At 43.9% G+C, this 23,555-nt stretch overlaps 1 protein-coding gene across 3 annotated transcripts in view; it reads right to left on the reverse strand.

The window, feature by feature from the left end:
- The window catches only part of RALGAPA2 (Ral GTPase activating protein catalytic alpha subunit 2), a 269,854-nt gene that overhangs the window by 119,374 nt on the left and 126,925 nt on the right, over positions 1-23,555 (reverse strand). For all 3 annotated transcript variants that reach the window (XM_018057261.1, XM_018057259.1, XM_018057260.1), the window contains exons 24-26: positions 8,469-8,597; positions 2,859-2,987; positions 1,751-1,809 (exon numbers count right to left, since the gene is read on the reverse strand). In XM_018057261.1, the coding sequence (XP_017912750.1) occupies positions 1,751-1,809; positions 2,859-2,987; positions 8,469-8,597 (317 nt within the window). The remainder of the gene's footprint in view (positions 1-1,750; positions 1,810-2,858; positions 2,988-8,468; positions 8,598-23,555) is intronic.

Consider the following 23,555-nt stretch of genomic DNA (forward strand, 5'->3'; position numbering starts at 1 on the left):
TGTATGCAGTTCAGGAAGCAACAATTAGAACCAGACATGGAACAACAGACTGGTTCCAAATCGGGAAAGGTGTACATCAAGGCTATATATTATCATCCTACTTATTTAACTTATATGCAGAGTAGATCAATTGAAATGCTTGGCTGGATGAAGCACAAGCTGGAATTAAGATTGCCGGGAGAAATATCAATAATCTCAGATATGCAGATGACAATAACCTCATGGCTTAGAAAGCGAAGAACTAAAGAGCCTCTTGATGAAAGTGAATGAGGAGAGTGAAAAAGTTGCCTTAAAACTCAACATTCAGAAAATGAAGATCACAGCAGCCAGTCCCATCACTTCATAGCAAATAGATGGGGAAAAAATGGAAATAGTGAGATACTTTATTTTGGGGGCTCCAAAATCACTGTAGATGGTGACTGCAGCCATGAAATTAAAAGACACTTGCTCCTTGGAAGACAAGCTATGACCAACCTAGATAGCATGCTAAAATGCAGAGACATTACTTTGCCAACAAAGGTCCATCTAACCAAAGCTATGGTTTTTCCAGCGGTCATGTATGGATGTGAGAGTTGGACTGTAAAGAAAGCTGAGCACTGAAGAACTGATGCTTTTGAACTGTGATGTTGGAGAAGACTCTTGAGAGTCTCCTGGACTGCAAGGAGATTCAGCCAGTCAATCCTAAAGGAAATCAGTCCTGAATATTCATTGGAAGGACTGATGCTAAAGCTAAGGCTCCAATACTCTGGCCACCTGATGTGAAGAACTGACTCATCTGAAAAGACCCTGATGCTGGGAAAGACTGAAGGCGAGAGGAGAAGGGGACGATAGAAGATGAGATGGTTGTATGGCATTACCAATTTGATGGACATGAGTTTGAGTAAGCTCTGCTAGTTGATGATGGACAGGGAAGCCTGGCATGCTGTAGTCCATGGGGTTGCAAAGAGTAGGACACAACTGAGCGACTGAACTGACGTGAAGAAAAGATTGACCATATTATTCACATTTCTTTTCCACACTTAGCTTGATAGAAATTTGCCTTTCTATACTAAAGGGAGAGAGGGAAAATGGTATTGTCAAGACTTGCTGAAGGTTTGAATGTAGCAGGTACAGGAGAAATCAAGGATTTTTCCCAAGCTTCTGGGCAGATGATGGTGACAAATACTGAGATGAAGCCTGAGACAGTGAGGCTCTGGTGAAGACAGCAGACTCAAGGCTTCAGTTATGGTTGTGTTCAGTTTAGATGTATTGGGACATTCAAGTTGAGGTTCAAGCAGGCAGTTTCATATATAAACCTGAATATATAAGAGGCTAGAAGAAGGAGCCAGAAAAATAAATTCAGTATCATCGGCAAGCAGATGGTGAATGATGTTGGTGAATGACGTTGCTGAATGTCTCCCAGGGCACAAAACCACTGCCGAGTAAGAATCACTACCCTCTACATATATTGTTTTTATAAGATTTGGTTTATCTTCCCATTTTCTTCCATGTTAAAAATATCAGGGAATACACCCACATATTCACAATCTTGCTTTTTATTACACAGCAGGTGGCATAATCTTCTGTACTTTACACTTTTCACTTATTAATGGTACCTCTTAAAAAAAGTAATAAATTATTCCCCCCACATAATTCTTACTGTAATTCTTAGTCTAAAAGTAAAGTGGAAGGACAGCATTTTTTAACACTGAGTTCGCGTGAATGTGTATCTTAAAATTCTGAACAAGTTCACCTTTCCTGCAACATTTACCTTGCACACTCACTCGGCTCCTCTGTGGCATTCTTCAGTAAGATACTTATGAGGCAGTGCTAAAAACACAAAATGAAGGAAAGTAAAAACCTTGCTTAGTAGTTGACTTCCCACATGTTCTGTCCATGTTTTAAGGCAGTCTGGGGCCACTGAAGGACTGAGGAGGGCAGAGCCCCCAATCAAGGAAACCTGGGGAAGGACACAGAGGGCCTGGGGAAGCGCCATGGTGCTCTCAGATGGGGGAGGGCTCCCCGGGATCTAAAGCCCTCTAAAGAAGAGCGTTTCTTTGTACACAACAAAAACTGAGCAGAGCAAACGATTCTTCCTGGGCTTCCCCGGTGGCTCAGGTAAAGATTCTGCATGATCCCTAGGTCAGCAAGATCCCCTGGAGGAGGACATGGCAACCCACTCCAGCATTCTTGCCTGGAGAGTCCCATGGACAGAGGAGCCCGGAGGGCTGTAGTCCATGGGGTCGCAAAGAGTTGGACACGGGGCTAAAAGTGACTGAGCACGCACACACGCATAGGGAAAAAAAAAATCTCAGTTTTCTTTTTACCTGGATTATATACTGTACACTGAATTACATATTATTCATGGGTACTATAGATACACAAATTGATTGATTGATTTGAAAGCCATCTCTGATTGCCCCAAAGTCAGCTGAGGAAAAAAATCAGCTTTATTCTCCAAGGAATAATTTAGAACTTCAAATATTAGTAGTATTTAATCAGGCCAATAATGGAATTGAATATTTCAATTATTTCTTATAAATTCATTTGATGCACAAATGCAGCCTAATTAAACTAATAAAATTATTACAAAGAATGGTTCATTACAAAATTATGATCCACAGGGATGATAAACAGATCTAAGAAAAAATACCACAGAACGTAGCCATCAGTTACAACTGTAGCACACTCTGCATCTAGCTCATTTAATCCCACAAAACTAATGTTCTAAAAAAAAACAACTATTGATATATCTAAAGGACTGAGCAAAACTTTCAGGGATAAACAGCACCGAGCTTAATAATGGAAGAGGGAACCACAGAACCACACAGGTCGAGTGAGAAGAGGCTAACCTGAGATTCCATCATGGCATCACGTACCTTGACATCTTCTGCTCCCGGGGCGACTTCAGCAACTTCAGGTACCGGCTGCCACAGGGGGATCTCGCGGTAGGTGTTCGGAAAGCAGACCAGAGACCCGAGAATGGTGAGGGCTTCCGAACGAGGTGCCTGCACACAGGAAAGAGGAATGAGACACACACTGGCCTTTTTGTTAGAAATGTTAGATAAGCGACAACATGTTTTACTTTTCCATGACTTCGAGACAGCTCTGCTGGGGCAATGGTCTCAGGGATGAAGTCACTATATGTTTACTGTTTTACTGCATGTTTTAAATACAAAGATTTTAAACGACTAACGGCAAAATGTTCAGATTTGCTGAAGTTGGTCAGGGAGCTCACAGCTTCTTGTTACACAACCTCCAGAAGGCAAGACCCACACCAGTCACCATCCAGGCCTAGTCTCACCTGACCCCTCATGGCAGGGGATGTGGCCAACAGCTCCCGTGCTCCAGAGAGCCCTTCCATCAGTCAGACACCTTAGTGGATTGCAGAGGGGGCCTGACAGTCCCTGTGCTCGAACCCCTCATTTCTCAGGATCTGGACTCCGGGGTGCAGAGCCCAGTTCTTGGCCGTCTCCCTTCCTAGACCTACACTCACTTCTCCAGGACATCCAGACCTGAGGCTTTAAATGCCTCCTCCATGTGGCTAACTCTCCACCACCACCTCTCTGTAGCCCAGGCTTCCTTCCTGAGTCCACATCTGTAGACCCAACGACGTGTCTGCCATCTCTGCTCGGGGTCCAGAAGGCATCTCACCCCAACAGGCTAGTCCTTGCCATGGGGTCCTATGACTGCATGATGCCCCCTGCCTCCAGTACTACCCTCTCCTCTCTGCTCTTACTTTTCCCTATTTTCATGTTAACAAAATTTCTAAATGTATAAGTGGAAAAATGTGATATCCATGGACCCAACGCCTAGATGCAAGATGTTACCACTCTTGCCTCATTCATTTCCTTTTTCATTTTTTTCATTTCAATATTTAATATTTGTTTAAAACTTTCCACTTTTGAGACTTCCCTAGTGGTCCAGTGGTTAAGAATCTGCCTTCCACATAGAAGGAACATACCTCAACATAATAAAAGCCAAAATTATGATAAATCCAAAGCAAACATTATCCTCAATGGTGAAAAATGGAAAGCATTTCCCCTAAAGTCAGGAGCAAGACAACGGTGCCCACTCTCCCCACTACTATTCAACATAGTTTTGGAATTTTTAGCCACAGCAATCAGAGAAGAAAAAGAAATAAAAGGAATCCAGATGGAAAAGAAGAAGTAAAACTCTCACTGTTTGCAGATGACATGATCCTTTACATAGAAAACCCTAAAGAAACCATCAGAAAATTACTAAAGCTAATCAACGAACATAGTAAAGTTACAGGATATAAAATTAATACACAGACATCCCTTGCATTCCTATACACTAACAATGAGAAAACAGAGAAATTAAGGAAACAATCCCATCCACCACTGCAATGAAAAGAATAAAATACCTAGGAATAAATTTACCTAAAGAAACAAAAGACCTATATATAGAAAACAAAGATGACACAAATAGATGGAAAAATATACCATGTTCATGCATCAGAAGAATTCAATATAGTGAAAATGAGTATACTACCCAGAGCAATCTATAGATTCAGTGCAATCCCTATCAAGCTACCAACAGTATTTTTCATAGAACTAGAACAAATAATTTCACAATTTGTATGGAAACACAAAAAACCTCGAATAGCCAAAGCAATCTTGAGAAAGAAGAATGGAACTAGAGGAATCAACCTGCCTGACCTCAGACTATACTACAAGGCTACAGTCATCAAGACAGTATGGTACTGACACAAAGACAAAAATATGGATCAATGGAAGAAAATAGCCCAGAGATAAATCCACGCACCTATAGACACCTTATCTTTGACAAAGAAGGCAAAAATATACAATGGAGAAAAGACAATCTCTTTAACAAGTGGTGCTGGGAAAGCTGGTAAAAGAATGAGACTAGAACACTTTCTAACACCATAGCCAAAAAAGAAACTCAAAATGGATTAGAGATCTAAATGCAAGACCAGAAACTATAAAACTCCTAGAGAACACAAGCAGAACACTCTGACATAAATCAGAGCAAGATCCTCTGTGACTCACCTCCCAGAGTAATGGAAATAAAAGTAAAAATAAACAAATGGGACATAATTAAAATCGAAAACTTTGATACAATGAAGGAAACTATAAGCAAGGTGAAAAGAAAGCCTTCAGAATGGGAGAAAATAATAGCAAATGAAGCAACTGACAAACAATTAACCTTAAAAATATACAAGCAGCTCATGTCCCTGAATATCAGATAAATAAACGACCCAATCAAAAAAATGGGCCAAAGAACGAAACAGACGTTACTCCAAAGAAGACGTACAGATGGCTAACAAACACATGAAAAGATGCTCAACATCACTCATTATCAGAGAAATGCAAATCGAAACCACAATGAGATACCATTTCACGCCAGTCAGAATGGCTGCTATCTAAAAGTCTATAAGCAACAAATGCTGGAGAGGGTGTGGAGAAAAGGAACCCTCTTACATTGTTGGTAGGAATGCAAACTAGTACAGCCACTATGGAGAACAGTGTGGAGATTCCTTAAAAGACTGGAAATAGAACTTCCATATGACCCAGCAATCCCACTGCTGGGCATACACACTGAGGAAACCAGAACTGAAAGAGACACGTGTACCCCAGTGTTCATCACAGCACTGTTTACAATAGCTAGAGCATGGAAGCAACCTAGATGTCCGTTGGCAGACAAATGGATAAGAAAGTTGTGGTACATATACACAATGGAATATTACTCAGCTATTAAGAAGAACGCATTTGAGTCAGTTCTAATTAAGTGGATGAAACTGGAGCCTATTATGCAGAGTGAAGTAAGTCAGAAAGAAAAAAACCCAATACAGTATATTAACGCATGTATATGGAATTTAGAAAGATGGTAACAATGCCCCTATATTTGGGACAGCAAAAGAGACACAGATGTAAAGAACAGACTTTTGGACTCTGTAGGAGAAGGCAAGGGTGGGATGATTTGAGAGAACAGCACTGAAACAAGTATATTACTATATGTGAAACAGATGACCAGTCCAAGTTCGATGCATGAAACAGGGCGCTCAGAGCCAGTGCACTGGGACAACCCTGAGGGATGGGATAGGGAGAGGGGTTTGGGATCAGGGGACACATGTACACCCAAGGCTGATTCGTGTCAATGTATGGCAAAAATCACCACAATACTGTAAAGTAATTAGCCTCCGTTGAAATAAATAAATTAATTTAAAAAAAAGAATCTGCCTTCCAAATTAGGGGGTGCAGGTTCAATCCCTGGTCAGGGAGCTAAGACCCCACATGCCTTGTGCCAAAACAGAAGCAATATTGTAACAAATTCAATAAAGGCTTAAAAAATAGCCCATTTTAAAAATGAAAAAAAAAACTTAAAAAAAAGTTTCTACTTTCAATAAAGCAAATTCAAGACACTGTGTCATTCCACCTCTGTGCCCTCCAGAGGGAGCAGCTGACTTGTGTTAACTCAAAATTTTGACTAAGCAGCTGTGGCCCCATCGAAACACCTCTCACTGGTTCCCTTATGATTTTAAACCTCAAGTTTAAACTAAGGCTGTGGTGGTGGTGGTTTAGCCACTAAGTCATGTCCAACTCTTTGCTATCCCATGGACTGTAGCCCACCAGGCTCCTCTGTCCATGAGATTTTCTAGGCAAGAATACTGGAGTGGGGTGCCATTTCCTTCTTCAGGGCACCTTCCCAAGCCAGGGATCGAACCTGTGTCTCCTGAATAGCAAGAGGTTTCCTGCATTGCATGTGGATTCTTTATCAACTGAGTCACCATCTTACCTGATATTAATAAGCTGCAGTGATTCAAAGCAATTTGAAGAGGTACTGTCTCTTTATGCAATGTAACTCTTACATTCACATTCTCATATTTTCTCTTTTTCTCTTTAAAAAATGTTTTGGAAGGCTACTTTAATAACTCATCTAACCAAAAGATAAATTTTCACTGAGAATGACCATCATGCATGAAATTATCACTAGAAAGGGCACCAGCATTTTCACAGGAAATTCTCAGAGCAAGTAAATAAAATTTCAATAATGTATGATTTTCCTTCCTCTATCCTCTTTTTCCAAATGTTTTTTTTTTTCTGAAAGTTTTTTCAATTTTTTTCCAAAGATTTTTCAATGCAGATTTGAATGATTAAAAATAAATTAGGAGATTATTAGCGAATGATTATCCTATAATCTTTTTCAGAAATAAGTATGAAAAGTTGTCATAATCTTTACAAAAAAGTCAAATTCAACATTTTCCTTCCATCTTTCCACTCATCCTTCCCTTTTGCTCTCATATCTCTTTCCTCCCCTTTGTTTTTAATTTATCTCTACAAGAAAAATTGCATGAACGTGCTAGCATGAAATACCAGTGATACAAAGTATTAAGAAACAATTTAATTTAAAATCCAGGGCTGGAGTTTGAATTTGCCCTGAGAGAAAGAAATAAGGAAAATGAAAAAAGTAACAATGTGTTAAAAAAAACTTAGGTAGCTGGATACTCATGTTGATTTTAATACCAGTCATGACAAACATTAAAACTAATTTATTTACACCATTTGAATTGAAGTTGTGTCCAACTCTCTGCAACCCCATGGACTGTAGCCTAGAGGGCTCCTCTGTCCATTGGATTTTCCAGGCAAGGATACTGGAGTGGGTTGCCATTTCCTTCTCCAGGGCATCTTCCTGACCTAGGGATCAAACTCAGGTCTTCCGCATTGCAGGCAGATACTTTACCATCTAAGCGACCAGGAAAGCCATTTGAAGAGGGGAAAAATAGGTCTGGACAGGTAACAGCCGTACAGAACACAGATGTGTACAAGTACAGATGTGAAAGCCTTTAAACTAAAACAGATAAGAATCTTCATTCAAAGGCATTAATACCTTGCCCTAATAATAACAGTATTAGGAGGTAAACATTGAGGTTACAAATAAATTCTTTTTGTAGCCCTTAATGCTCATTTAGTCCACTAGCTTCTAGTTTTTTAGTATAAGAATTCTGCCCGAGTTTTAAGCCATATGAACAAAAAGATACGTATCAATTTTTTGGTTAAAGATTTTAAAGTTCTAAGTTTATATTTTAAGAACATATTTTCTATTAGACTTATAATAACTAAGACTTAATAACAAGAAAAAAGCTTCATTGAGTATGTATACTTATGATTCTCCCTTGAACACAGATGTCCATGTCTGCGCCACCATTTACTGGAAAATGCTAATGAGATTCTAGGAGGCGAGTCCTGCTTCTCACCGTGCAAATGTGCTGAGATATTAGTGAGGATATGATTTCTCACACTCTGGCCTTTTGATGAAACGCCTTTCCACCACCAGCGTGTCATCTTATCCTACAATTTCACACATCAGCTGCCAGGGCATCTACCCGAGAGCCCGGTTTCACGTTGCACTAATGAGTCAACACCTGTTAGGAGTGGAGAAATCTGAACCTTGTTAGCCACCGGGAAGCCTCCTGGGAGCCGGGTGTTGAGCATTGTCACACTCACCGCCAGCGTGTCTGCACTGAGGACCCTGCCAGCAGCCGTGATGAAGTCCCCCACCAGCATGGAGAAGCCAGGCAAACCCAGGGAGAAGAAGCGGGGCGGGCAGTGCCTTATGATGGTATTTAGGATATCCTAGAAGGGGCGAGAAGAAAACACCACTGTAACTTTCAAGACCACAATTCCAAAGTCATCAGTTCATCTGTACATATGACTGGGCTCGGTTTCAGTTGTGTCTGACCCTTTACAACACTATGGACTGTAGCCTGCCAGGCTACTCTGTCCATGGCATTTTTCCGGCAAGAATACTGGAGTGGGTTACCTTGCCCTCCACCAGGAGATCTCCCCGACCCAGGGATTGAATCCGTCTCTCCTGTGACTTCTGCATTGCAGGTGGAGTCTTTATGGCTGAGCCACAAGGGAAGCCTGGTACATAAGGCTACTGTGTGATTATCTAAGAGAACACAGACTCGTGGGACTTTTTCAGTGAGAAAGGTTCTAGGAGATGAGTTAGTCCAGAGCTACTATATTCATTTTACAGGTAAGAGAATGGAGATGCTAAACCATTCGTAGGGTGACTTGTCTAAGATCTAAATCGTGGCATTGGGACTAGACGCTTCTGCCTTTTTCATGCGGAGGCAAGCTCCCTGGACAAGCTACAGGAGTCTTTGTATGTGCTGTGTGTTAGTTGCTCAGTCATGTCTGACTCTATGCGACCCCAGGGACTGTAGCCCCCCAGTCTTCTCTGTCCATGGGATTCACCAGGCAAGAATACTAGAGTGGATTGTCATGCCCTCCTCCAGGGGATCTTCCTGAGCCAGGGATTGAACCCAGGTCTCCTGCATTGCAGGCGGACTCTTTACCATCTGAGGAGTGTGGAAGTAGATGAATATATGAAACCTGCAAGCAGCTGTCAGTTCTCAACTTCTTCAGTTCACGAAAGTCAAAGCACACTATTCTATGACAAACTCCTCGAGTTGGCAGAGATGGAAACTTCACTCCTTGGGTGACTGCAAGAGTGAAACAGCGGGAGTGGAGGGGGTATGAGGTCCTGCTGGGATGGATCACATGGTGGGCAGTGCTCTGGGTAGAAGTGGATGGTGAGACAGCTGTGCCCGGTACAGCGAGTGGATGATCTCCCCCGGACACCAGGCTTCTCACTGGTGGGTGGCCAGCTGGCCCCTGCCTGCCAGCTCTGTTCTGAGACTGACACCCCATTCCAGCCCATGGCAGACTGCCGCTCCCCTCCTGGACGGCATTCCTGCCATCCACGGCTGGGCCACATCTCTGAAGCCATCTGTGTGAGTGTTTGTGTGCAAAGAGGATTAGTAAGAAAACCACAAACTGTTTTCATGCTGTTCTAGGCCAAGTGGATTTATCAAATGTACTGAAGTGCTACAGGTATGTGACTTGCAGTTACATAACCTAGAATTAGTCCCCAAAAGTAGGAGTAAGAAGAAAAACACACCAGAAAACATCCCCCAAACCTTCCTAAAATTTCAGGGTGGCTATTTCAAAATCCTTAAGATAATCCTGATTTAACTCGATTAAATTAGAGTAAAGGAGTAGCAATGTGCTACATCCTAACAGGTTAAGTCCTTTATAATAAAAATAACCGCAGTGAAAAACTTGTAATGGTAAAAGAAAATTTTCCGGTGTTCACAAAACATTTTTCTATGGTTTCTTCCTTACACAGTCAGCTCACTCAGTGTCTACAAATCATTACGTTTATGTCCTTTAAAAATGACTGTGCAGTGCCTACTCTATTAAGACTCTTATATGGCAAATTACTTCACAACTACTAATGCAAGGTTTTAGCATTTCAGCAGACATTTTCTGATACTGAAAAATAGAGAGATCAAACAGATAAATAAGCAGATAAAAGGGAGGAAGGAAGGAGGAAAGGAAAGAAAAACCCGAACCACGCTTCTCCAGGGTTAATGTTTAAACCTGCTGTAATCACGTCCTTTGATACATTTCAGTGTCCACATCAGCCAAGGCAAACATTCTAGGAGCTGAGCAGATGGACACTGCAGTTTAGAAAGTGTATGGTCAACTCTCGCTCCAGAAGCGGAACAAAAGATCCACCTTTTTCATAATGAAGCCTCTGATTAATGCCCTGGGCTCCTCACCACACACCTGTAATTACTCACAGAGGTACACTCTGTGCTGGGCCTCGTCGAGGGGTATCAGGCATCAAGGTCTCGGGCAGCAGATGGAAGTGCTCTTCTGTTGACATCTGCTGCCACGAAAGGATTCGTGCAAACCTGGCTTGCCAGGTAGCAGAATGCCATGCATGGGAAGATTAATAACGCAAACAACCATGATGTTAACTTGGTTAGGTTTGCCTTCATTCCATCTGTTGAGAGGAGGAACTGAGCCTTGATCCCTGTGGATTTTTAACATCTTTAGCACATACTTAAATCACAGATTTTTTTTTTAAACCACTGGAATTGAGAGGTTTAATTTTAAAAAAGGGTTTTCTGGGATGAGTTTATGGGAATTAGGAACAAAATCCTTTAACAAGCTAAAGCCAGAATTTATACATGAAATCCATTTTCGCTTCACAAGTTTCAGATATGTCAGGGCAACGAGCTGCAAATGGGGCATTCCAAAAAGTAAGTTGCCACCAGTGCTGAAGACAGCAGAAGTGCGGGCAGCAAGATCAAGTCCCAGGCTCCCCACCCCCTGGACTGCAGCCAGGCTCTTCAACGGAACCTGTTTCTATGGGCGAGAAGATTGGAAAGAGAGGGCAAGATGACAGATGGCTGGCCTGGCCTGCCCGCCACCCACGGAAGGCGGCCCCCAGGAGAAGCGGAGCCGCCAGATACAGCAGCGCTGGGCCGGGGTTAACGTGGGGGTTAAAGGGGGGGACTGTGTGGCCAGTTGGCCAACTTAGGGCCATATGTTGGCTTATTCCACTTACCCACACTGAAACGCAACAGCCTGAAGACTACATCTTAGTGACGACATTTTGAAGTCAGGAACAACTCGGGTGCTAGAAGGACAGCAGCTGCACCTTCCCAGAAGAGTGGGGTCCACCCAGTGCTTGGCCATTTCCGGGAGGAGCCCTCTCTCGCCTTCCTCTCCACATATCCCGAGCACAGTGATGGCTGCCGTCTTTGCAAAGATGGAAATCCTGAGACTGAAACTTTCCACTCAGTCAGCAGGCCTTTGCAGAGACCAGATAGGACAGTGCTTCTCAAACACCAATTATGCACATACAACCCTCATGTTTTTTTTTGTTTTTTGTCATATTCAAGTCCAAAGGGAACACCATGTCGTTTTTTAAAAAGTAACTCACTTTTTTCCCCATGTAAATAAGAATGTTCTGGAAAACCAGTATTCTGTGTCATGCCTGTGTGTGTGCATGCTCAGTCACTCAGTTGTGTCTGGCTCTGTAAGACCCCATGGAGCTCACCAGCCTCCTCTGTCCATGGGATTTCCCAGGCCAAAATGGTTGAGTGGGTTGTCCTTTCCTACTCCAAGGTATGTTCCTGACCCAGGAATCAAACCCGCGTCTCCTGTGACTCCTGCATTGGCAGGCAGATTCTTTACCACTGCGCCACCCATGGGAAGCCCCAGCCTATGTAATAAATAGGAAATAACCCTTAAATCAGTACAATTATAGTGAACCAAGGATACTGAATTTTTGCTAAAGGTTCCAGTCGGATGCAGGCTCTCCCTGTTAAAAACGTGGTTTGCATCCTGGGCAGAGAGAGAATTCTGTCCCTGATCCAGCCGCCTGCCTGGGAGTCACGGAGCTGGCAGAGCCAGGGCAACAGCTCCTAGAGTGCAACTCAGGGCTATTCCGTGCCTCCTCCTTTGTGGGAAATGGCCCTGTTCTGCAGTCAGACTCTGGCAGCGTAAAAAGAGTCCCAGGTCTGGGGGTCAAGGCCCCCTGCACGTAGTCGTGGACAGACCACATTGTGCTGAGAACTTCTTGTTTCTCTTCCAAGCAGGGGCTGATTTCCCCTGGACTTGAATGTATCAGGAAAGATGTGAACACACGCCTTTGTAAACTTGAAAGGGTCATACAGAAGTAAGTGGAGTAAAAAGGGAAGGACTATGAGGGATTTTTGACTTTCTGTAATTTACTTTGTAGAATTCAGTGAACTGCTATTTTGCTGATACTCAGACAGAGCTTTTTAAAACATTTCAAAGGTGGCCCCCAAAGCCTCTTAGATTACATGCTCCCAGAAGTTAAAAAAAATACAAGTTAATGCTCTTAAATAATATCCTTAGAAAAGCATTACAGCAACCAGCCAAAGTGTATATAATTCACAGGGCAAATGATGAAATAAAAACAGGAAAAGCTCTTCTTTAGATGTGCTAGAGCCTGCTGTTCTAAGGAGTTCTAGAGTTTACCCCAATCAAGTGAGTCTGATAGCAAAAGTTAGTTTATTTTCCACATTTTAAAAGGACTGAAAATAATAAGCAAAACAAGCTGAATAAAAAATGGACTCTAAAATAGGAATGAAGTTTATTCTTGAAAACTGACCAGCATGAAACTCTTTCACGTGCTTTTGTTCAAGGGAAATAAAATTCAATCTGCGAAAAGCTGTAGGAGGAAGAACGGGCCCCCAAACTAGTATTTTCCTCTCGTTTCTGGTTAAAAGTCCACACACATGCTACACTGAGTATGAAAACTAGATTGTAAGACGATAATTATGGATATACAGCTTATCCACAGATTCGGGTTTATGGGAAAGGAACTGGTAGGAGCATCTGTCCCTTATCGCTGATCTTACAAAAAAATCAGGTAATTCAAACAGAGGCGTGTTGCTTCCTCCCCTCCAAAGCACAGTTCTATAAACACGAACCGCATTCAGCCTAGTAAATGAATCGCTTTAATTGAATGCTATGTACACAGCAACTGGAAAACCATAAGTGATAAGAAAAACATATGGTGATAGCAACAGAAATTGGTTTATTCATTTTGCATAGTGCTGTTTCTTTAGTTCTCTTATAATTGACCTTTAGAACGACAAATGTGTAAAATAATTTTGTTTATTATGGCTCCAAACCTTCCAACAATTACACAAAATGAAAATTTAAAAGGAAGGATTCATTCTGGAAGCATTTCCATTGTTTACATAATTGCATAGCTATAATTTAGTGCTCGTGTTGTTATGGAAAATAAAAAAGGGCTATTATAGGCCATTTCAATTCAAAATATTGCACAGTAGTGTCAAAAAAAGGGGGGAAAACGTTCACCATAAAGCAGTTTAAAATGGATTAACCCTGTAAACAGAAACATTTCAATATAACATTCGATGAAATACAAGTGTTCAAGAAGCAGCCATCCTTCACATGGAATTAGAAATGTTGCAACTGTACTTTCACACCAATTACATATATATTATTCACTTAATATTTGCTCACGGCCCAGCAGATGATGGTGGTAACACAATAGCTGGCCATCTGTCTCCCTGCTTCCTCGGCGGCCTCGCGCCCGCTTCTCGGAGCAAATAGATCCAGTTATTCCCCCGAAAGTCACTCAGACCTTCCAGGAGGCCAAACGGAATTGTTCAGAAATAGAACCCATGTGTGCTAAGTCGCTGGCGTCCTCCTTTCACATCTGAGGGAAAATGCTAAACCATTGAATGATTTCCTCGCTAGTTTTCAGAAGACACCTTTTCTTTATAATAGTCTACGGAAAGTTCTTCTGTTTGGGACGATGTGGACTGTTGGGATCCGGTTATCCCATTAATCTGGTTAACAGATCCCATCCGTGGAATTACTAATTAGCAGAAGAAGTGAGTGCAGAGGGTTACTTGGAACACTACCCCTAGACATAATCTAAGCTTTCTTTAACAATGAAAGAGGCAGACACAATCCTTAAGTGCCTCGACAACAAATTTCTAACTATCAGTGATCACCTTATTGGCGAGGCTGATATGCTGAGTGACAGAAAAGTCTTGGCTTCTGAAGAACCACACCCCACCAAAGTTCAATCCCAAGGTCCCCTCACTACTGCTGCCGAGTTTCTACTCCTCTAGCACCTGCCCTCCTCTACACACCACAAACTGCGACCTGGCCCCACCAGGCTCTACAGTGGTTCAGGAAGGGCTTTTGCTGATAAGAAGGCTTTATGACTATGGCCTGTAAGTCGATTTATGTTGATGTATGGCAAAACCCATCACAATATTGTAAAGTAATTATCCTCCAATTAAAATAAATTCATTAATCTAAAAAAAAAAAGAAGGAAAGAAAACATAACAGGGAATTCTGGTGGCCCAGTGGCTAAGACTCTGAGATCCCAATGCAGGGGTTCAGTCCCCCGTAGGGGAACTAGATCCCACATGCCTTAACTAAGAGCCAGCGCAGTCAAATAAACGAATAAAAATACATATTAAGAAAAAGAAAGTCATAACAGATCATGTCATAAGCACTGCCCTTACAGAAAGTCACTGGAAATAAACACAGAGGACAAAGCTTAAAAATTACTTTCAAGATCTGGGCCAAGGAATATGCAATACAAGCAATTCGTTCTCTGCTCAAAAGACCAAGTGTGGTGTAATCTGTTTGGAGGAAAGGCAGAGATTTTTATGCGTGCTGGACAAATGTGACTTTTCTGAGTGTAACTATGTTACCAAGGCCAGGAGAAATATGACAGGACAGAGTAATTGGGTTCTGCCGCTGGAGAAATAAAATCACCTCCTACTTCTCACCCTGAAAAGTGCTTTGGAGAAGACACAGCAAAGCAGAGAGTGACAAACACAAAACAAACTTCTAAGGGTCACAGGCATTGCTGCTTGAACCATATGCATAGGACCAGGGACAGAATTAGAAGGCAGATGGCAGAGAAAGCCACTGCAAACCACAAGCCCTATAGGAAAGACTTGGATTTTTTTTTTTTTTTTATGATTGCTTAACAATGAATCCCTCATCTGAGAAGAAAAACTCAGCTCGCCTTTAAACTGATGAAGATGGGATGATTGCTCAAGGAAAAGGGAGAGACTGATTGGTTAACTGATTTTAAGAAACACTATATGAATTCTGGCACTGGAGTTGACAGTATCACCAGCCTGTCTTACCTGCCTCTTTTTCTTTTTGTTGTCTATAAAAGCTTTAAATATAATTTACCTAGAATAATTCTCGCTTTAGAGAGTACAACTTAGTGGGTTTTAATACATTCATGGAATCGTGCACTGTCACCACTAACTTGCAAGGCTGAGAAGGGAGGCTGCAAACCCACCAGGAAGTCCTGGCACATTTACGATTTTAGCAGATGAGGGACGCTGTTGAGAGTCACAGAGAGAAGGGACTTGCCAGCTGCCCCCACCCCCGCCCCCTGGCCCTGGAGATGCCTTGGTCTGCCTCTGTAAGGACTGTCTTAGCCATGACCCTGATAAGCCTCAAATCCACAACATGACAGTTTGCACAACAGGCTGGCCTAATGAGGGTGATGCAGGTGCTTCGGAGCAGTGATTAACCCCTCGCGACAAGACTTTAGCAAGCGAGGGCTTCAAGGAGCTGCTGCTGGTAAATGACGAGGTGGGGGGGACTGGGGGGAGGGGAGCACGGAGGCTGTGTCGGGTTTCCCTAGTGGCTCAGATGGTAAAGAATCTGCTTGCAATGCAGGAGACCCCGGTTCAATCCCTGGGTCAGGAAGCTCCCCTGGAGGAGGGCATGACAACCCACTCTAGTATTCTTGCCTGGAGGGTTTCATGGACAGAGGAGCCTGGTGGGCTAGAGTCTATGCAGTTGCAAAGAGTTGGACATGACTGAGGCAACTTTCACTTTCACTTGGAGGCTGTGCCAGTCTTGTGTGTACAGATTGAGCACTCAGCTCACTGGTCACAGACACCTCATTCTGGAAGAGGACCGCCCCAATAGTCAGATCTGTGCACAAAGGCATCTGTGCATCCCTAGAATCTACCAGGGCCTAGGAGGTGGGGGAGTAGGTCGGACGATGCTAAACTCTGCTTTCTCTGTGGCTACCACTTGCTTGTTGCAGAAGAGGCCGAACTTAGTCAAGTCTCTCTACGCTCTCCTCCACCCCGTCCTCAATAGCTTTGACCGTGTTCTGCAGCAGAAGCAAGGAGTCACAGCCTCACTGAGAAGAGGCTGATCAGAAACACACTAATGGCACCTAACCACGTGAGAACCTATAGAATCACTGAGGTAGGAGTTATCCCCATGAGTGAACCACATTGTTTAGTTGCTCAGTCATGTCTGACTCTTTTGCGACCCCACGGACTGTAGGCCACTGGGCTCCTCTGTCTATGGGATTTCCTAGGCAGGAATCCTGGAGTGGGTTGCCATTTCCTTCTCCAGAGGATCTTCCCAACTCAGAGATGGAACCTGTATCTCCTGCATTGGAAGGCAGATCTTTACTGCCTAAAGACACCAGGGAAGCCCCAGGGTGTGAACCACGCACACATATATAGGTACTAGACAGGCAGCCACACTGTTTGCAGGTTCACTGTTTGTCTCAGGAATACCTCAGCTAGAAACAGATGCTCCTCATGACAGTGAACCAGCCCAACCAGTCCATCCTAAAGGAAATTAGTCCTGCATATTCACTGGAAGGACTGATGCTGAAGCTGAAACTCCAATACTTTGGTCACCTGATGAAAAGAACTGACTTACTTGAAAAGACCCTGATGCTCGGAAAGATTGAAGGCGGGAGGAGAAAGGGATGACAGAGGATGAGATGGTTGGATGGCATCACTGAACTCCAGGAGTTGTTGATGGACAGGGAGGCCTGGCGTGCTGTAGTCCATGGGGTCACAAAGAGTCGGACACAACTGAGCGACTGAACTGAACATGATACTGAAAAGAAATTCTTAGAGAAAACCATAAGCTGAACACACTCAGGTGCTGCCCAAGGTCATGGCCAATGTGCAGGGCAGGTATAATTGTCATCACTACTGATGCCAAGCAGAACAGTTCCTCACCCTCACGCAAAGACCCAGACTAGGCTCCAACACACATGCCTATTCTCTCAGAAAGAAGTACCAAAATCCGCTGTGGGGAAGATTCACTGAGTCTGCGTGACAGTGTATTTAGTGTTCCTTGAGACCACAAAACCTTAGAGAAGGAAGATCTGGAAGGTCATCATTCGACCTTTCCATTTTATACACAGGGAGTAAGAGGTCAATCAAGGCCAGAAAGAGACCAAGGTGTGGACACAAATCCAAGCATCAGAAGAGAAACCGTGACCTCAGGGTCAACGGGGACCCCCTGGACATCTGTGAGCAGACAGCCTTGAACGCATGACACCACACTGAGGGCGACACTTAGCTTTCAAGGGCAAAGTATTTTTTCACCTCGTTCACGCTGCTTAAGAATGCAAATATATTTTTAAAGGTACTTTCAAGTGATGTCAACAAGTGGCTGCTGTGGCTTAAAAATGTGCTTCCGGAATGTATACACTAGACACGCAGCCCTGATGCCCATGAAGGTGCGATCACAGGACGGAACCTCCTCTAAGCAATGACCTCTGAGGGGCAGGGGGCAGCTTGTACAGTTGAGAGTGAGGCCCAGAGCGTAGGGACCCACTGGGGACCAGCCAGCCCTCCAGGGGGACCCAGGTCAGGTGATGGGTCTTCACTCTGCACACGCTCACCCAAGACTCGAGTTTAAAAAAAAAGGTATTTTATTTTAACGTCTTATTACTAAAAGGTTCTCTTTTGCTAACATCTCTCAAGCCCACAAATACCTACCAAAGGATATTTTTCCAAGGAAGAACAAAAGAGAACTGTTGTTTATTGTTTCTTTAGAAAACAATGTTCTCTCTGAACTGTGTTCCAGTAAATAGCATTAATAGCTGAACAATCTGCAATCACCACCCTGCCACTTATTGTTACACGTTAAAAAGAAATCAACGCACAAAAAGAGATTAATCCCCACAAGGAGAGCACTTCCTCCCAGAAACAAAACTTTCATTTATAATGGTCTTCTTGACGTTGTTTCCCCGTATCCAAGGCCAGTCTTGATGGACCGTAACTCACAATCATGACTTAAAAATCTCTTATATTAAAAAAAAATATCCCTCCCTTCCAAATGTAGTTGAAGCAGCCTCCTCCCCCAAATAACTGTTTAGGACTTGAAACAGGAGAAGCCATCTCATTTCTTCTCTGCCTAAAGGAAACATGAATTTTCTCAAGAATCTTCATCGAGTTCTAAATGGTTAAAAGAGGATCTTATAGCTCAGCAGGCGAGATTCTGGTCGCATGGAATCCCTTCTGCTATCTGGCACTGGGGTTTCACTGTGCTCACCTTTCCAAGGCCCCCAAGACAGCCGCTAAGACCCTACTTCATGGGACAAGAACCTCAAGCCAGACAAGCCCGTGTGTCACGGATGTAAGGAAACAGATCCACATGCAAGGTCAGGGCTCAAGCCCCACAATGGATGCCCCTTTCCTTAGTCTGCTGGTGTGGTGGCCCGGCCAGGTGGCTTAGGACACATACCCCAGAGTGTGAGAGGCTGCAAATCCCAAATTGGTCATGCGCCTGGTGTGAACCAGACACTGGTGTGAACCGGACACTGGGCTGGGAAGTCCCCTGGCCTGATCTCTCACCAGACAGGGCTCCGGCCCTCTGAAGAAAGCCACCATCTGTGCCCATGGGCTGACCTGCCACCACACAGGCTGTGCTCTGCTCACCTTCTCCCTGTCGGCTCCCCTGGTGGCCTGTGCGGGGGAACAGAGCCCCCCCTGGGCCCCTCCCCACTGCACTCACACCTACAGCCGCATCCTCGCAGCCAGATTGGGCTCCAGACAAAATACATCTCGGATATTCTTCATGTTGATTCTGAATCAATCAGTTCACTTCACGTGTTACTTCTTCAATTGATTTTCTTTTAATTCATTGGCTGTGCTGGGCCTTTGTGGCTGTGCAGGCTACTCTCTAGCTGTGGCACAAGGGCTTCTCATTGTGATGGCTTCTCTTATTGCAGAGCGTGGGCTCTAGGTGCACAGGCTTCAGTACTTGGGGTTCCCGGGCTGTGGAGCACAGGTTCAGAAGCTGTGGCACACAGGCATAGTTGCTCCGAGGCAGGTGGGATCTCCCTGGACCAGGGATTAAACCTGTGTCTTCTATGTTGGTAGGCAGATTCTTTACCACTGAGCCACCAGGGAAGCCCTTACTTTACAAGCTGAACCATAGGAACTGTACCTCCCTCCTCTTTTTTAGAAAACCAGTCCCACATTGGCAATTTCCATACCGTTCACCTAAAATACCTGCCTCCCCTGCTTCAATCTCCCTGGTTAAACCTTCATGTGTTTTTCTGTCCATGGTTAAGCTGGGAGCGTCCTTTCATCCTCTGATGGCTGCCAAAATGCATGGGTTAATTCACAGGGCCTGGCCCTTCCCCTGCCCTGGCGTCCCTGCACAGCTTCTCTTTGCTGACTCTCTGGGTTGTAGTCTTTGCTGGAGTCCTAGGCACTGTAGGGTGTGACATCCCTGGCCTCTACTCACTAGATGCCAGCATGCCCCACTCCCCACTGTGACAACCAGAACATCTCCAGACACGCCCAACATCCCTGGAGCTCCCCCACGGCCCAGGAATCCCTGTTCTCCTGTCAAAGGGGGTGAGCTTGCCACTGAAGAAGGTCAATGCCTGCTCTGAAACTGACGAAGCCAAAAGCTCAACCAGAAGGTCCAGCTCAGAGGCCACGGTCACCTGTTCCTCCCCAGGATGCACGTGGGTTCAGGGAGCTCTCCTGTGATTCCTTTGATGCTCTATCAATTGACACATTGATGGGAGTGTCCACTCCCCCTGAGAGCCTGCTAAAGAAGATTCTGGAGACTTGGGCTTCAAGAGACCATGGACCTTCCAGAGAGAGGCCTCGGGGTAAAAGAACATTTTCTCTGCTGCAAACTGCAGGCCAGCTCATACACTGCGTGGTGAGCGTATTCAGTAGGAATACAAGCTTTTAATTTTCCACATATATTGAGTTGCTATATTGCATTTTTATTTAATGTATGTCATGCAGACGCTTATTAGACCCTGATGGCTAAACAGATGTAATTAGTATCCTTCACTGGTAGCATGTACTTGAAAGTCTTGACATTTTCAGTTCAGGAAGGGAAGTCCGACAAAAGCATAGTGTTGGCCTCTCAGGTGGACCATTCCTCTCAGGACCACCCCCTAGGGGATCACCTTACACCTTTTGAAGCCGTGGAACAAGTTGGCAGCACACTTGTCACCCCCATCATTGAAGCCTCCACCATCTGTTACCTTTCACATAGTTCTACTTTCCTTAGTTAGGTGTCAGGGGGCTTGGACTGCAGCTTAATGAAAATAATTACTGGTTTTACAGCTGAAAAGAGAAGGAAAAAGCCCTGCAGTCTGTTGTTTTGGTGCAGTCATCTATCTTAAGTCTCCATGGCCATTGAGAAGCTGAACCAAGTTATAATAATGTTCTTTGATGAAACTTGACTAATCTATGGCTTGTCCATTCTCACGAAACCTTATGGGAAACACTCAGAAACCAGTGGATGCTACCTAATACAAGACTGACTGTGATACAGACATTTCATCATTTGGGGTCTGGACAACAAGCACACAGTAGGAATTATTATTAACTTAAGGATACACGTCAGGAGACAACTGACACACACCAACTATCCTTGTAAATATTTACTCTTCCGTCAAACCTAAAACTTGAAAGTTATGTTTATTGCTACAGCAAACCCTTTTTCCAGTAAAATACCACTCAATTTGACTAATGTAAATTCAAACTAACGGGAATTATATTTTTAGAAAAACAGAAGTTTGCTTTTAAGCATCTAATTACTTTGAAAAACAAACAGTAACAAAATGGGCTAAGGCAACATAAAATAACTGAGACTTTTGGAAGTTCTAGCTTAATAACTGTAAATAAATCTACAATTTGCTTGAATTCCGACAGGATTAAAGAACACCTTCTCTCACGTGGAGAGAAAATGTGCCTGGAAGTCTTTCCTGTACATTTCTACTTCCCAACAGGTGAGAATTCTTTGGGGACACTCCTGGGTGTACCTCTGACACACCTGCTGAGTCTGCCCTGGTGCTGTGGTGTCCATGGTGAGGAGGAGGTCCCATCCTGCCCTGCTCCCACTTTTTCTCAATTCATCACCTTGCTTTCCTGAACCAATGCTTGCTTTGAGAAAAAAAAAAAATGAACACAGTGCCAGGAGATCCTGCCTTCTCAGGGCACTTAGCATTCAGCCCTACACCCCAATGGGGTGCAATATTCCACACACAAAACATAGAACATACATGCACACAAGTATATAAATACACAGGGCTTCCCTGGTGGCTCAGTGGTAAAGAATCTACCTGCCAATGCAAGAGACACAGGTTCGATCCCTGTGAAGGGAAGATCCCCTGGAGAAGGAAATGGTAACACACTCCAGTATTCTTACAGGGATAATCCCACGGACAGAGGAGTCTGGTGGGCTATAGTCCATGGGATCGCAAAAGAGATGGACATGATTTAGTGAGTATAACAGCAACAACAAACAATATAAATAGACACACAGACATGTATACACACATATAAATAAACTCACACACACACATAAATCCTCACCAGGTCCTCACCCCCTCGCCTGTTTCTGTGCCTCTTGTCATCAGCCCTCCTGGCCATGGTCCACCCCACACAATCACCAAGCCCAAGCTTCCTAACGCACTTGTGCTCAGCTCCCCATTATCCGTGGGATGAACTCGGCTCTGAACAAGGCTCTCTCCAGTGCTGCCTGGAGCCACGTCCACATGTCATGTCCACGCACACATCGGGCACTAGACCAACACCACCCTGGTTGTTGCTCCTTCGACGTGCCCTGAGAAACCCCATCCCGCTTGTCCTCCCACCATCCTTGGAAGTCCTGCCACATGCCCATTCCCTGTGAGTTGCTTCCAAACCAGCCGACGTCTCGGGGTGTTCAGCATGGTTCCATCTCTGCAGTGTGGGCATTGCTCAGGCAGCCCTTTGCATAAGAGGACGGATGTTACAGACACGCATTGTCTGTGGGCCTTGTACCACCAGATAACACCCTCAGAACCGCGCTGGTCTTTACTATGGTGCGGAAAAGTGCTCAACAGGAAAAGATCATTGAAGCTTTCACTATATTGAGGAAAGGACAACGTGGCCCTAATAATAAAATGTCCAATAATAAATCAGAGGACCCAGTAATGCTCAAGGAAGGACCTCCGAGGTCCCCGGGCCTCCTCATCCACTTGACTGCCTGTGGTCAGGCAAGGTCCCCATGGCCAGTGGGGGACAGAGCTCAATCTAGCACCCAGGTCTGGGAGTTCCCGGTACGAGGCTTGTCATCCATTAAAGTCAAATGCTGAATATATTCTAAAGCCATCTGAAATCCTGGAGTCTTGGAATATACATTTTCCCATTCTTAAAAACCTTAGGAAGCAGGCCTGCAATTAATCTTATTTCACTCATTGTAACAAACCTACAATTTAAAAAAAATGTTTTTTGACGAAGCTTTTAAGAGAGCCTTCTAAAGTTCCTCTACTGACACACATCAAGATTATTATTTAACCTTCCCAACATTAGCTGGTCCTTTAACTTTATAAATATGCACTTTATCCTGCTGGCACCAAATTAAAATCCCATGAATTCAAACCTGGGTAACAATCACTCCCTGTACAGAATAAGAACTTAAGAGATGTATTAGAACTATTTCCTTGGATAGGAGATAAGTTAGGTCTCCAATCTGACATGCTAATTCTTCACTTTTTCTAAAACTGAACATTCACTGATGTTTCGCTGTAAATATATTTATAAATTTGTGTATAGCTCATACGGTTCTAGTCATGTCTAAATTTCCAGCAAAGAACGATTCTTTGTCTGAGAAAAGGTGATGCAATCATTACGTATCGCTGCATGATACAGGCTGTCTGGGGTTATTAGAAGAAGCAGGTATGGCCAATTTATAAGTGTCAGCCCCGCACCTTGCTTTCAGGGCTCACTGCTGAGCCTCATGCTCACCGAGGGGCCCCTTGAGATCGCCTTACAAATGATTGTTTATTATTATATTATTCCATCATGTATCTCATGAGAGGAGGCTGTAACATCCGTTAAGAAAACCAGGAACTGTTGTGACTTCTATGATAGAATATTCCTCTGTGCGTGATGT

This window comes from Capra hircus, chromosome 13 (assembly GCF_001704415.2).
Source record: "Capra hircus breed San Clemente chromosome 13, ASM170441v1, whole genome shotgun sequence".
NCBI lineage: Eukaryota > Metazoa > Chordata > Mammalia > Artiodactyla > Bovidae > Capra > Capra hircus.